Source organism: Rutilus rutilus (assembly GCF_951802725.1).
Source record: "Rutilus rutilus genome assembly, chromosome: 10".
Classification (NCBI taxonomy): Eukaryota; Metazoa; Chordata; class Actinopteri; order Cypriniformes; family Leuciscidae; genus Rutilus; species Rutilus rutilus.
In genome coordinates, this window is record NC_140215.1 from 2,158,814 (window position 1) to 2,171,625 (window position 12,812).

A 12,812-nucleotide genomic window follows, 5' to 3' on the forward strand; every position below is an offset into this window, starting at 1 on the left:
TCTTCCTTAAAATACAGGGTGCATAAGTCTGGACACCCCTATGTTAAATTCCCATAGAGGCAGGCAGATTTTTATTTTTAAAGGCCAGTTACTTCATGGATCCAGGATACTATGCATCCTGATAAAGTTCCCTTGGCCTTTGGAATTAAAATAGCCCCACATCATCACATAGCCTTCACCATACCTAGAGATTGGCATGGTTTTATTTCAGTTAGCCTAAAAGCTAGTTTGATTTGCATTGAGAGATGATCTTATGGAAAGTACCCCATGCCAGTCTCTAGGTATGGTGAAGGCTATGTGATGATGTGGGGCTATTTTAATTCCAAAGGCCAAGGGAACTTTATCAGGATGCATAGTATCCTAAAAAAAAAAAAAAAAAAATACTTAAATAATAAAAATCTGCCTGCCTCTATGGGAATTTAACATAGGGGTGTCCAAACTTATGCACCATGTATTTTAAGGAAGAACATTTATTTATTTACGATACATTATTCATTCACAAAGAAAATTGGTGTCCTTAAAGGTTGGATTTTTCCTAATTTTTTAAATTAAGGCATTAAGTTCAGTTTCCAAAAGATGATTTTTTATTCCTCTTTTTAGTCAACTTTAGCATGGGTGTCTAAACTTATGCATAGCACTGTATATATATATACGACAACAATGTAATATAGTTTAGTGACTAGTTCTTCCCTCATATAAAAAAAAAAATACATATATATATTTTCCTCATATTTGTATGGTTTAATCACACTTCTATGACATATGAGACATATGTAAATATATATATATATATAAAGACAATATAAACACTGCCGTTCAAAAATTTGTGATCGGTAAGATTTTTAATGTTTTTAAAAGAAGTCTCGTCTGCTCATCAAGGCTGCATTTATTTGATCAAAAATACAAAAAACAACAGTAATATTGTGAAATATTATTACAATTTAAAATAACTGTTTTCTATTTTAATATATTTTAAAAATGTAATTTATTCCTGTGATCAAAGCTGAATTTTCAGCATCATTACTCCAGTCTTCAGTGTCACATGATCCTTCAGAAATCATTCTAATATGATGATTTGATGCCCAAAAAACATCTATTATTATTATTTTATATGTATTTTTTTCAGGATTCTTGGATGAATAGAAAGTTCAACTACATGTATTTGAAATAGAATCTTTTTCTAACATTACGAATGTCTTTACTGTCACTTTTGATCAATTTAATGCGTCCTTGATGAATAAAAGTAATTCATTTCTTTTATCTATAAGTTTCTATAGTCTGCCAAATAATTTTATCAAATAAATACCTTAACCAAGTTTAGTGACTTATTCATCCCTCATATATAAAATATATTGAAACATTTTTTTTTGTTGTATTATATGTATATATATTTTTTTTTCATACATTTTTTTTTATTATAATTTTTTTCATATGTATATGGTTTAATCGCACTTGTAGCGCCACTCACACTGAGATCTGTAGAAAGCGCTTTCCTGTGCGGCTTCCTCCCTCGACCAGCGTGTCGAATCCCTACAGGAGCCTAAACAGAAGATCAACTAAATTAATTTAACAAACACACACTTTCTGTCACAACATGCACACGTATTACGGTCACAAATATGAGTTCAGTGTTGAGATTCTTTTTCTGCAGGAAAAATTCATAGTTGCCAATTTTTGTGAACTGTAAGAAAGTCACATTAATATTTAAAAAATGTCCCATAATGGAAACTGAAGTGATGTGGGTTAAAGTGGATAATCAGTATTCACTGTAAAGCTTGTAAATATGTGACCTGCCTGGAGCACAAAACCAGTCACATGGGTCAATTTTTTTAAATTGAGATGTATACATCATATGAAAGCTGAATAAATAAGCTTTCCATTGCTGTATGGTTTGTTAGGATAGGACAATATTTGGTCGAGATACAACTATTGAAAATCTGGAATCTGAGGGTGCAAAAAAATCGAAACATTGAGAAAATCTCCTTTAAAGTTGTTCATTTATGTTCACGATTGTGCTGCATTCACTCACAAAAATAAATGTTTTATATATTTACGGTAGGAAATTGACTAAATATCTTCATGGAACATGATCTTTACTTAATATCCTAATGATTTTTGGCATAAAAGAAAAATGGATAATTTTGACCCATACAATGTATAGTTGGCGATTGCCACAGATATACCCGTGCGACTCGAGACTGGTGACGTGATCCAGGGTCACACATGTGTGATCTGAAACGTGATTGGTGGTCTGACCTGACTGGACATCATGGGCGGGGCATGGAGTAACGGAGGGCGGATCTGAGGGCCGTACTGGAGCGTGTGTCCCAGAAGAGGATAGCGAACGTCACCTGACACAAACACACACACACCTGATCAGAGGTGGACAGTAACAAACTATATTTACCTGAGTACTCAAGTACACTTCTGGAGTATCTGTACTTTACTTGAGTATTATTTTTTTCTGGAAACCTTTTACTTTAACAAATTTGAAAGACAAATATCGTACTTTTTACTCCACTATATTTCTGTCCAGCTCCTTGAGTAGAAAGTAGTGACGTCAGTCAGGATGATTTTGGTTGGAAATGAAAGTCGGGTTGACGTCAGAACTCAGTATTACATACAACAATGCAACAATAATAAAACAATGCATTGACATTTACTTTTTACTTTTGATAATTAAAGGGTTAGTTCACCCAAAAATGAAAATTCTGTCAGTAATTACTCTCCCTCATGTTGTTCCCCGTAAGACTTTCGTTCATCTTCAGACACAAATTAAGATATTTTTGATGAAATCTGAGAGCTGTCTCACTCCTCCATAGGCTTCTCTGTAATCGAGATCTGCCATCCCAGAAAAGTTAGTAAAGACATTGTTAAAATAGTCCAAGTGACTACAGTGGCTCAACCTTAAGTTTATCAAGCGACGAGAATACTTTATGTGCGCAAAAACAAACAAAAATAATGACTTTATTCAACTCTTCATTTTCTTCTGTGTTTCTCTGAGTGAGTTCATGGCTGTAACAGCGCAGCGCTTCTGGGTTGTACGTCAGAAAAACAGAAGAACATGAAGACATTGGACTATTTTAATGATGTCTTTACTAACTTTTCTGGACCAGCAGAATGAAATTGACTAGAAGCCTATGAAGATTTAATCAAAAATATCTTAATTTGATGAACGAAAGTCTTACGGGGTTGGCAGAATTTTCATTTTTGGGTGAACTATCCCTTTAAGTGCTTTTAAAAACGAGTACTTCTGTACTTTTACTAAAGTAAAAATCGGTCTTTACAACTTTTACTTGTAACGGAGTAATATTTGACCAGTGGTGTCTGTACTTTCACTGAAGTAAGGAAGTTGTGTACCTCTGCACCTGATGAACCTCACAACGACTTCAATGCTTGAATAAACACCAGACAGGACGAGAGGACTCACCTTGACCTGAAACGAAGGGTCTGGAGAAGTGAGGCATGATGGGAAGGGTGTTGAGGCCTGGCCGGATGTTCTTTACATTGGTGAGGTGTGTTGGTGCGGGCGACTGGGCCGGCGAGGTGGACGGGCTGCAGATCTGAGGACTGTTCTGCACACAAACGGTTAAACATCGACATGAAGCTGCATTTGTGATATGAAGGAATCATGTGTGACATCAACAAAGATGTGAACAGATTTTACAAGCTCCCACAAAAAAAAAAATTTAAAAAAAAAAAGACATTTTATTAACAGTGCTGCCGGATTTTATTTCTCAAAAAGGTGCATTAAAAGTGATTTTGTCGTTGTCAAATCTGCACACGGATCCCTAAAGGTGGACTAAAGGTCCTTGCACATTGCACCGAAAATCATGTCTGAAATTTGCACACGTAAAAAAATAAATACGACCAATCACGTTTTACACACTGCCTCCGAAAACTGCGTCCGTCATAAAAAAAATGGATCGGGTAAAATTTTCTGGGTTTTTCGCATCCGTAGCAAACATTTTAAGAGGTGTTTTGACAATTATCCCTTTGCAGGGAGTTTGATTGACAGGCGATCTGACCAATCAGCAGTCAGGAGAGTTAGTAGATTAACGTTAGGGTTAGGGTTAGAGTGTATTGACGTCTTTCCGCGGTTAAAACAACATTCCTTCTGATGTTCATTCATGTTTATTTGATGCTATAAATGAACTAGAAGGAAGATGATCGGTTCATGAGCAGCTTTAACTGAGCGATCTGTCAGACACATTAAAGAGCCACAAAATGATATTTATTGTTTAAATTTCTTTAAAAAAAATGACCAAATTTGAAAGTTGAGACTTTGTTTCATATCAAAAGTACCCTGGTCTGTCCTGTCTCAGTGTGTGTCAGTGTCCTCTCTGCTCCACGATGTGTGTTTCACTGCGTGAGAACATGGTGTGTGGCGTGAGAGAAGCGTGGCTTGTCGGACATAGCAACAGTAACTAAAGGGGGCGTGTCTTTGCGAACGGCCAATTCAGAGCCACACCAAAATTAACTGTGTTCAGGATCAGTTGGTTCACAGAAATTGGTGGTCTTGTTTTTAATATGTGGCTCCAGTATCGCTAGCAAAGCATCAAACTGAGCCGCTGACATCCTGAAGGAAACTTTGAATCGCTCGGGAAAATCCCGCAGCTCCTCCTCCTTGATTCCTCTTTCTTTTTCCTCTTTTTAAGAATCATCCTCACTGCTTAAAGACTCCATTTTGTATTGTTTTTTGCAACGGATTAATTAATACGCATCGGACTCAGTGTGCAAGGACCTTAAGGATGCAAAACACTCATAAATACTGAGTTCAAATCATGTCGGAAAGCTCATATTTACAGGCTGAATGCACATGAACACAAGCACACATTCATAAGAGATTCTGAGTTGTTTAACGCAACAGATGCGTCTTCTTGTATTGATGACAAATCTGTTGAAATGAATTACATAATTTTTTCAAATTTACAATAAAACATGCAGAAAATATGAGTGTTGTACAATTACGAAAGAATATAGAGATGAGACTGAATTTACAGCGCCGACATTAATTGAATAAAAAAATAAATAAAAGCACATACTTTATTCATCATTTTGAAGTATAGCTAAAAAAAAAATCTAGAAAAGGCTATCATGCTCCGACCAAAGCGATCTGAACGCACCCGACATTGTAATTACGACTGTCGAATTGTTTTAAATTGTAGATGTCCTGAGTGTATGTGTGATGTGTGAGTGTGTGAGTGTGTTCTTACTCGTGACGTGTCCAGACAGCAGATCTCGCTGGGCTTGTGCTCGTAGTATTTGTTGTGTTTCCACTGCGGGGGGGAATGTGCCTGAAGCTGCTGAGACGCAGGTAACGCCAGGTGCATCATCACCATACCACCTGATGGAGGCGGAGCACCTGCACACACACACACACACGTTGGGTTTTCATATTTTATGGGGACTCTCTATGGATATAATGGTTTTTATACTGTACAAACTGTATATTTCTGTCCCCTTACACTAAACCTACACATCACACACAACTTTTTGCATTTTAACATTTTCAAAAAACATCACTTTATAAGCCGTTTTCCTCATGGGGACCAAAAAAAATTATTTTGGATATTGGTGTCTTTGTGGGGACATTTTATCTCCATACCGTAGGGTTTACCAGGCCCCACACACACACACAAACACACACGCACACGCACACACACGCACTCTCGCTCACGCGCACGCACACACACACACACACACACGTGCAAACACACACACACTCTCGCGCACACACATGCTCGCTCTCACACACGCTCGCTCACGCACACACACTCTCGCGTTTACGTGCACACACACACTCTCGTTCACGTGCACACACACACTCGTGCAAACACACACACACACACACACACACACACACACACAGATTGTCTCCAGCAACATTTAAAGTCGCCATGAAATCAAAATTGCCAATTCTTATTTTTTAATGGAATACTGCAGTATTTATTACAAATGATTTATTCATGCACATCATTTTTTAAATTCATGTTCCTCATAATCTTGAATCAGAATAACGTCCTCTCGCAGCATCTCTTCTCTTCTCTTCTCTGATGACGAGGGCGGGGCAACAACCCGTCACTCACATGAGATCAGCCAATAGCAAACCACAACCATCCAAATCAATTCCCCACAGACAAAAATCAAGCCTGAAGTGTAAACATAACGTTAGATTTTACTTTTAACAAGCAAGCTCGCCCACAACAGGACACTGGACGCCTGATGTAACGTCTCAGGTGATCTATTATATATGCAGATGTAATTTCACAAAGAAATTAACTGATTAAATGGTTCCGACAGTGACACGACGAGTCAAAACACAGCATCGGAAAAGAAATGAATATCCAGACGTGTCGACACGGAGCCATTCAACACACTGCAGAAGAGCCACAACAGGTTTAAAAGGACATTCCCTCTCTTACTGCCTAATCCTCCAATCAAATTAAACCACAAGACGCTTGTGAAGGAGAAGAGGATCTAATTTGAGCATTTGAGGAGCCCTTCTAGCCTCCTCTTTTAATTAGTTATTAAAGACGAGCGATGGAGAGACACCACAGAAGCCATTCAACATTAATGGAGGACACATCAACTGGAAATGAGAAGCACAGGAGCCGTGAAGGCCTTCTTTAAGATAGCCAGAAACCCAGAACAAAGCAGCTCAGGAATTACTTTTTAATTACCAGCTCATATCTATTCAATAATGGGAATGTTGGGAGCAGAGAGTGTCATTTCAATTAGCACCTTTATGCGTCGGAGGAAACGACACGAGGCTGAAGGTCACGACAATGAGCCGCTGAATTATAAGCTGGCCGGGGAACGCTCATGTTCTCCAGACGTCCTTTGTTTGAGAAACACAGGCTAATTCCAGGGTTTGAAGAAAAGACGAGTCTGACTGTATTGTGCTGAGGATCTGGATCACTGATGACACAACTAGCGCTATTTAAAAATAGCAGAAAACGTATGAATAATGCGAACGCTAAACTCAAGTAACGTCACATGGTCGTCATGATGACACCTGCGGTTTGATGACTGATAATCTTCAGTGAAAATGAATGAACAAATGAGCGAGTTAACCAATAAATAATTGACTTGGTGTGATAGCATAAAGCTATCCAGGTGTAGTTGGAACATGAAATTACCTCATTTCTAATCAGTGGGAAAACATGAAATGAAATGCATTATATCTTTTCATAAATAATTGTAACCAAAGTTTAAATGCAGTATAATTATAAATTGGTTGTTTGTACTTTTATTTAATGCATTATTCTTTCTATTCAATCATACAATGCATTATAATGTGTATTACAAGGCACAATTAATGCATTATAAATACTTTTATAATGCATTATATATTAAGTGGGTAACACTTTACAATAAGGTTAATTAGTTAATGTATTTACTAACAATGAGCAATACATTTGTTACAGTATTTATTAATCTTTGTTAACGTTAGTTAATAAAAATACAGCCGTTCATTGTTTGTTCATGTTAGTTCACAGCGCATTAACTAATGTTAACTAATACAACCTTTGATTTTAGTAACGTAATTTTTTAGTAAAAAAATATTGAAATTAATATGTGCTAAGATTAATAAATGCTGAAGAAGTGTTGTTCATTCTTAAATCATGTTGAGTAAGGTACTTAACTAATGTTAACTAATGAACCTTATTGTAAAGTGTTACAAGTAATTGAAACCAATTATGCATTATTTGCATTCATTTTGCCTTCTAATACACCTTACAATGCATTAGCATTATAAGGTGTATTACAAGGCAAAATTAATGCATTAAAAATACTTTTATAATGCATTACATATAAAGTGCTAGCGATCTGAACTCCTGTGGTTAGCATAATGAATCATTGGAATTAAAAGTTGAGCTAATATTGCAATATTTCCCTTCAGAAATCTGAGCAGAAAACATCATTGTCTGATTCTAGTGCAAAGAGGACGAGGACGAACGGGCTTCTGGGTGACTGCGGGTTCGTACCTGAGCACTGCTGGGTGGGAATCTGTTGCGAGCCGCAGGGAGGCGAGGTGCGGTGGTACGGCATCTGTTCTGATCCCGGAGGAGGCAAGAACCCCACGGAGGAGCTGCGGAGACACACACACACACGCACACATTCGCTTACCATGCCAAAACCACGTCACATACACTACTAGTCAAAAGTTTGGGATCGGTAAGATTTTTTAATGTTTTTAAAAGAAGTCTTTTCTACTCCCCAAGGCTGCATTTATTTGATTAAAAATACAGAAAAAAAACTGTAATATTGTGAAATATTATGATGATTTAAAATAACTGTTTTCTATTTTTCTATTTTTTAAAATGTAATTTATTCCTGTGATCAAAGCTGAATTTTCAGCATCATTACTCCAGTCTTCAGTGTCACATGATCCTTCACAAATCACTCTAATATGAGGATTTGATGCACAAAAAACATTTCTCATCATTATCAATGTTGAAAACAGTTCTTCCATGATGACAGTTCTTCCGTTATTTCATGATGCTTTGATGAATAGAAAGTTCAAAAGAACAGCATTTATCTGAAATAGAAAGCTTTTGGAACATTAAACACTACCGTTCAAAAGTTTGGGGTCTTTATCTTAACATTTTTATTTTATTTTTTGGGGAAAAGAAATAAAAGAAATCAATACTTTTATTCATCAAGGCTGCATTAAATTGATCAAAAGTTACAGTCAAGACATTTAAAGATTCACATATATTGTGAATATGATATATGATTATTACACACACACACACACAAAAAACAGTATTGTGAAATATTATTACATTTTAAAACAGCTGTTTTCTATGTGAATAAATAAAAAATTTAAAAAAATTAAAAAAAGTTATATATAAGTGCCATCTGAAATTTCCTTCTAGAATGATGGCAATGAAAATGACCTATTAATCGTCATTAAAGTGAAATTACTGAACTTAAACATACGAGCTTGAAAAAAATGCTACTTTTAGAAGAAAATTTCAGATGGCACTTATATATACATATTCACATAGAAAACAGCCGTTTTAAAATGTAATAATATTTCATAATACTGTGTTTTTGTGTGTATTTTTAATCAAATAAATGCAGCCTTGGGGAGTAGAAAAGACTTCTTTTAAAATCGTACCGATCCCAAACTTTTGACTGGTAGTGTGTATTCAGCTCTGATCAGTGCGACACCTGATAAACGTGCCGAGTGCCAGATCAGCACAGCTCGATGAGCAGATCATCAGTATTCACAGAGCTGGGTCGTCTCTAGCGGTTTAATAAGGACACGAGGCGTGTGACGCAGCTGCGAGTCGTCGTTCGCCATCTGTGATCCGCTTCATATGAAGGATGTGCTGCGCGAGATCGCTCTCCTCACGGGACCCAGCGTTATATTAAGACCAGCTGCAGTTCTGGACTTATAAATCATCTTGAACGTGGCCTACTAAAGTCGAGGTCCCACGAGACGACAGCAGCGAGCGAGTGACCTCTTCCTCACAGCTCTGCACAAAACCCCTTACAGCGAGAGCCATTTTACACCACACTGAAAGCCTTCTCAAGTCGAGTTTCATCTCGAGTCGTAGCTGAAGATTAAATGAGTCTGAATATATTATTCTCAGGAAAATTCATAACTGGACACATTAAAAAAATTATTTACAACACAGTTTCAGAGCTGAACTCCAAACTAAATTCATTATTAATTACACTGAACTTACTTAAGCTGGACTGTGACGCTATTTTCTTCTTGAAACAAACTTTGCTGCATTACTTTCCTGTCATCACTGTAAAGCTGCTTTGAAACCATCTGTGTTGTAAAAAGCGCTATATAAATAAAGGTTACTTGATGTGATTATTTTTTTCTGTTTTACACTGGCGGATCATCACAGTATCATGTGCTTTTATTGTAATTAATAAATATACGTGCCAAATATACAAAGACTGTGGCAACTTTAACCATTGAAAAGATACTATGATAAAGTAATCGCTTTCCTTATTCAAACTGATTTTTTTTTCATGTATATATGATGGACCGGAAGAATGAAAGCTGTATCTTATATTTGGATATTTATATATGAGCAATATGACGCTCATAGTCATGCGAAATGTCTTTATATATCTATATCAGATAGGCTGCAGCGATCATTTTGCATGAAAATATTGTTTTATCGAAAAAATCATATATAGTCTTGTAATAATTCAAGCACTCTTTAAAAATATGCTTGTTTTCACGGGTTTTCCAGGACTGAAATACGCATTTACTAGAAGATCTGAATGAATCATAATGCTTCTGCAAAACAAATAAACTGTCCTTTTCATTTTTGCAAATGAACACCTTTTTTCGGTGTAACTGATTCGGCTCCGGACGTCCGTACCTGAGGGCGTTCTGTTGGTTATGAGGTCCGATGCTGTAGTAGACCTGAAAGCTGGACGCAGGTGCGGGTGCATGGCTGACGACGGGCTGATGATACGCCTGCTGTGGCACAGCCGAGGACACCTGACACACAAGATTAGATTACCTTTAATATCATTATAAACATGTGTAACGAAATTAGGAAGTGCTTCGCTTAGCGCCGGATTACACAACAACACAAACAGTGTTATATACAACACATATATTAAACATAATACAAAAAAAAAAAAATCTGTTTTAAATATTGCACTTAGGGATGCGCGATATAATCGGCCACCATAATCGGTATCGGCCGATATATGTTCATTTTTAATGATATCGTTATCGGCTGATAAGAACATTTGGCCGATATCTTAAAGCCGATAAATAATGGATAATTTCCTTCAGCTGAGACACTTCAGATGCGCAGCTGTTCACCATGATGTTTCTGAATCACTTGAAATATGATTTAAATCACTTCAAAAAGGAAAATACAGTAAAAGTGCAACATGTGCAGCACAAGTCTGTCATATAGACTACATAAAAACATAATAAAAACATTATAATTGTGTGCTTGGGACATGGCTTTTAATGGTGAGACTTTTGTTTTTGTAATCAGGTTCTCAAAAATGAATATAAAAATGAATATTTAGATTTATCGGACAATTATCGGCATTCAAATATAAAGAATTATCGGTTATCGGTATCGGCTAAAATTTTCATATCGGTGCATCCCTAATTGCACTTATAAGAAATATATTGCACTAAAACTGAATCGCAAATGAAAAAAAATCCGTCTTACTGTACGTTCTCATCGACAGAAATTAAATTTCTCATCATGAGAGCTCTATAATCATTAACGTGTTATAATGTAAGGCAGCCGCAAAGACTGAGAGAGTCCATTACATGTTCCTCACCTGATAAGATGGCACTGACATATACTGGACCATCATGCCTGGCATCGGACTGCCCATATTGCTGTGTTGGCTGCTGACCAGCGCCTGATTCTGCAGCGGCTGGATGGCGTTCTGGTAGTTCTGCTGCTGATTTGGCATCACAGTTTGGTAACCTGAAGGAACGTACAGAAACGACAGGACAATGCAAGCGCTTCAATAGCAGATGTGTGTAGTGAAAGTGGCAGAAATACACAATTAACCGTTTACTGTCCACTTACAAAACAAAACCATCCTTTCAAAAGAACAATAAACAATCTCTGTTTATTCAAATTATTTATTTATATGTATGTTTCATACATAAAATGCAGCTCTATGTTCTTCGCAAGGTAAAACACAACCATAAAAATAAAAACGTGGTACAACACTAACAATGCGATTTCTATGGAAGCTTGTAATTGGGATAATTGCGACTTTTTATCTCACAATTGCAAGTTTATTTCACTCAATTCGGACTTTTTATCTCACAATTGCGTGTTTTAAAGTCAGAATTGCGTGAAAAACTCGCAATTCTGACTTTATTTCATGCAATTCTGACTTTATATCTCCTAACTGCGTGTTATTAAGTCAGAATTGTGAGATATAAACATGCAATTCAATAAAAAAGGTCAGAGTTTCAAGTTTATTTCTCGTAATTGTGAGTTTATCTCACAGAATTCTTACTTTATAACACACAATTGCGACTTTATATCACGCAATTGTGAGATAAAAAGTGAAATTGTGAGATAAAAAGTCATTTTTTTCCATTCTCTGGCAGAAACGAGCTTCCATAGATTTCACACGTCAATTAATATTGATATGAATATATTCAAAAGCTTTTTGAGGCATAGTGACTAAAAGCACCAACACTGCATTGACTGTATAGTGTGTCACAAGACCAGCACTAGAAGATCTTAAACTACGAACTACGAACATATTTTGACCAACAACCAGGAAAAAATTAAGGCGCCAAGTACTTCATAAACTAAGATCAGCCCTTTGTTGAACTGGCAGTCAGTGTAGCTCCATTACAACCACTGTAATAAACCATTTGGGTCTTAGACCACAGAATAAAAGAATAAAAAAGGTCATTTTAAAGTTTACATCTCGCAATTCTAGGAGAGTAAAATCACAATTGCGAGATTTTTAAACTCAATATTCTGCGTTTTTCCCCTCAGTATCGCGAGAATATCCCGCAAGTCTGACTTTTTTTCTCTGAATTGTGATATAAACTCGTAATTCCAACATTTAAAGTCCAAATTGAGAGATATAAACTCGCTATTACGAGAAAAAAAAAAAAAAGAGTCACTGATATTGTGAGATAAAAATGTTCTAGGCTTAAATGCCATTTCATGCTGTAACTACAGGGTTTATATATTATGCTCCCTATGAACTGCTTATGTGAATATTATATGTGGATCTATTGTTTACATCGACAGACTGCGATGTTTACCCTCATTATAAAGTATGAATTTGGTTTAATGCCTGTGTTTGACATTAAA

At 36.4% G+C, this 12,812-nt stretch overlaps 1 protein-coding gene across 21 annotated transcripts in view; it reads right to left on the minus strand.

The window, feature by feature from the left end:
• Nucleotides 1–12,812, minus strand: part of LOC311298409 (R3H domain-containing protein 1-like) — a 55,786-nt gene that overhangs the window by 926 nt on the left and 42,048 nt on the right. For all 21 annotated transcript variants that reach the window (XM_084421290.1, XM_084421289.1, XM_084421285.1 and 18 more), the window contains 7 exons: nt 11,296–11,447; nt 10,362–10,483; nt 7,992–8,095; nt 5,217–5,365; nt 3,431–3,575; nt 2,257–2,351; nt 1,469–1,540 (listed from right to left, as the gene is read on the minus strand). In XM_084421290.1, coding sequence (XP_084277416.1) covers nt 1,469–1,540; nt 2,257–2,351; nt 3,431–3,575; nt 5,217–5,365; nt 7,992–8,095; nt 10,362–10,483; nt 11,296–11,447 — 839 coding nt within the window. The remainder of the gene's footprint in view (nt 1–1,468; nt 1,541–2,256; nt 2,352–3,430; nt 3,576–5,216; nt 5,366–7,991; nt 8,096–10,361; nt 10,484–11,295; nt 11,448–12,812) is intronic.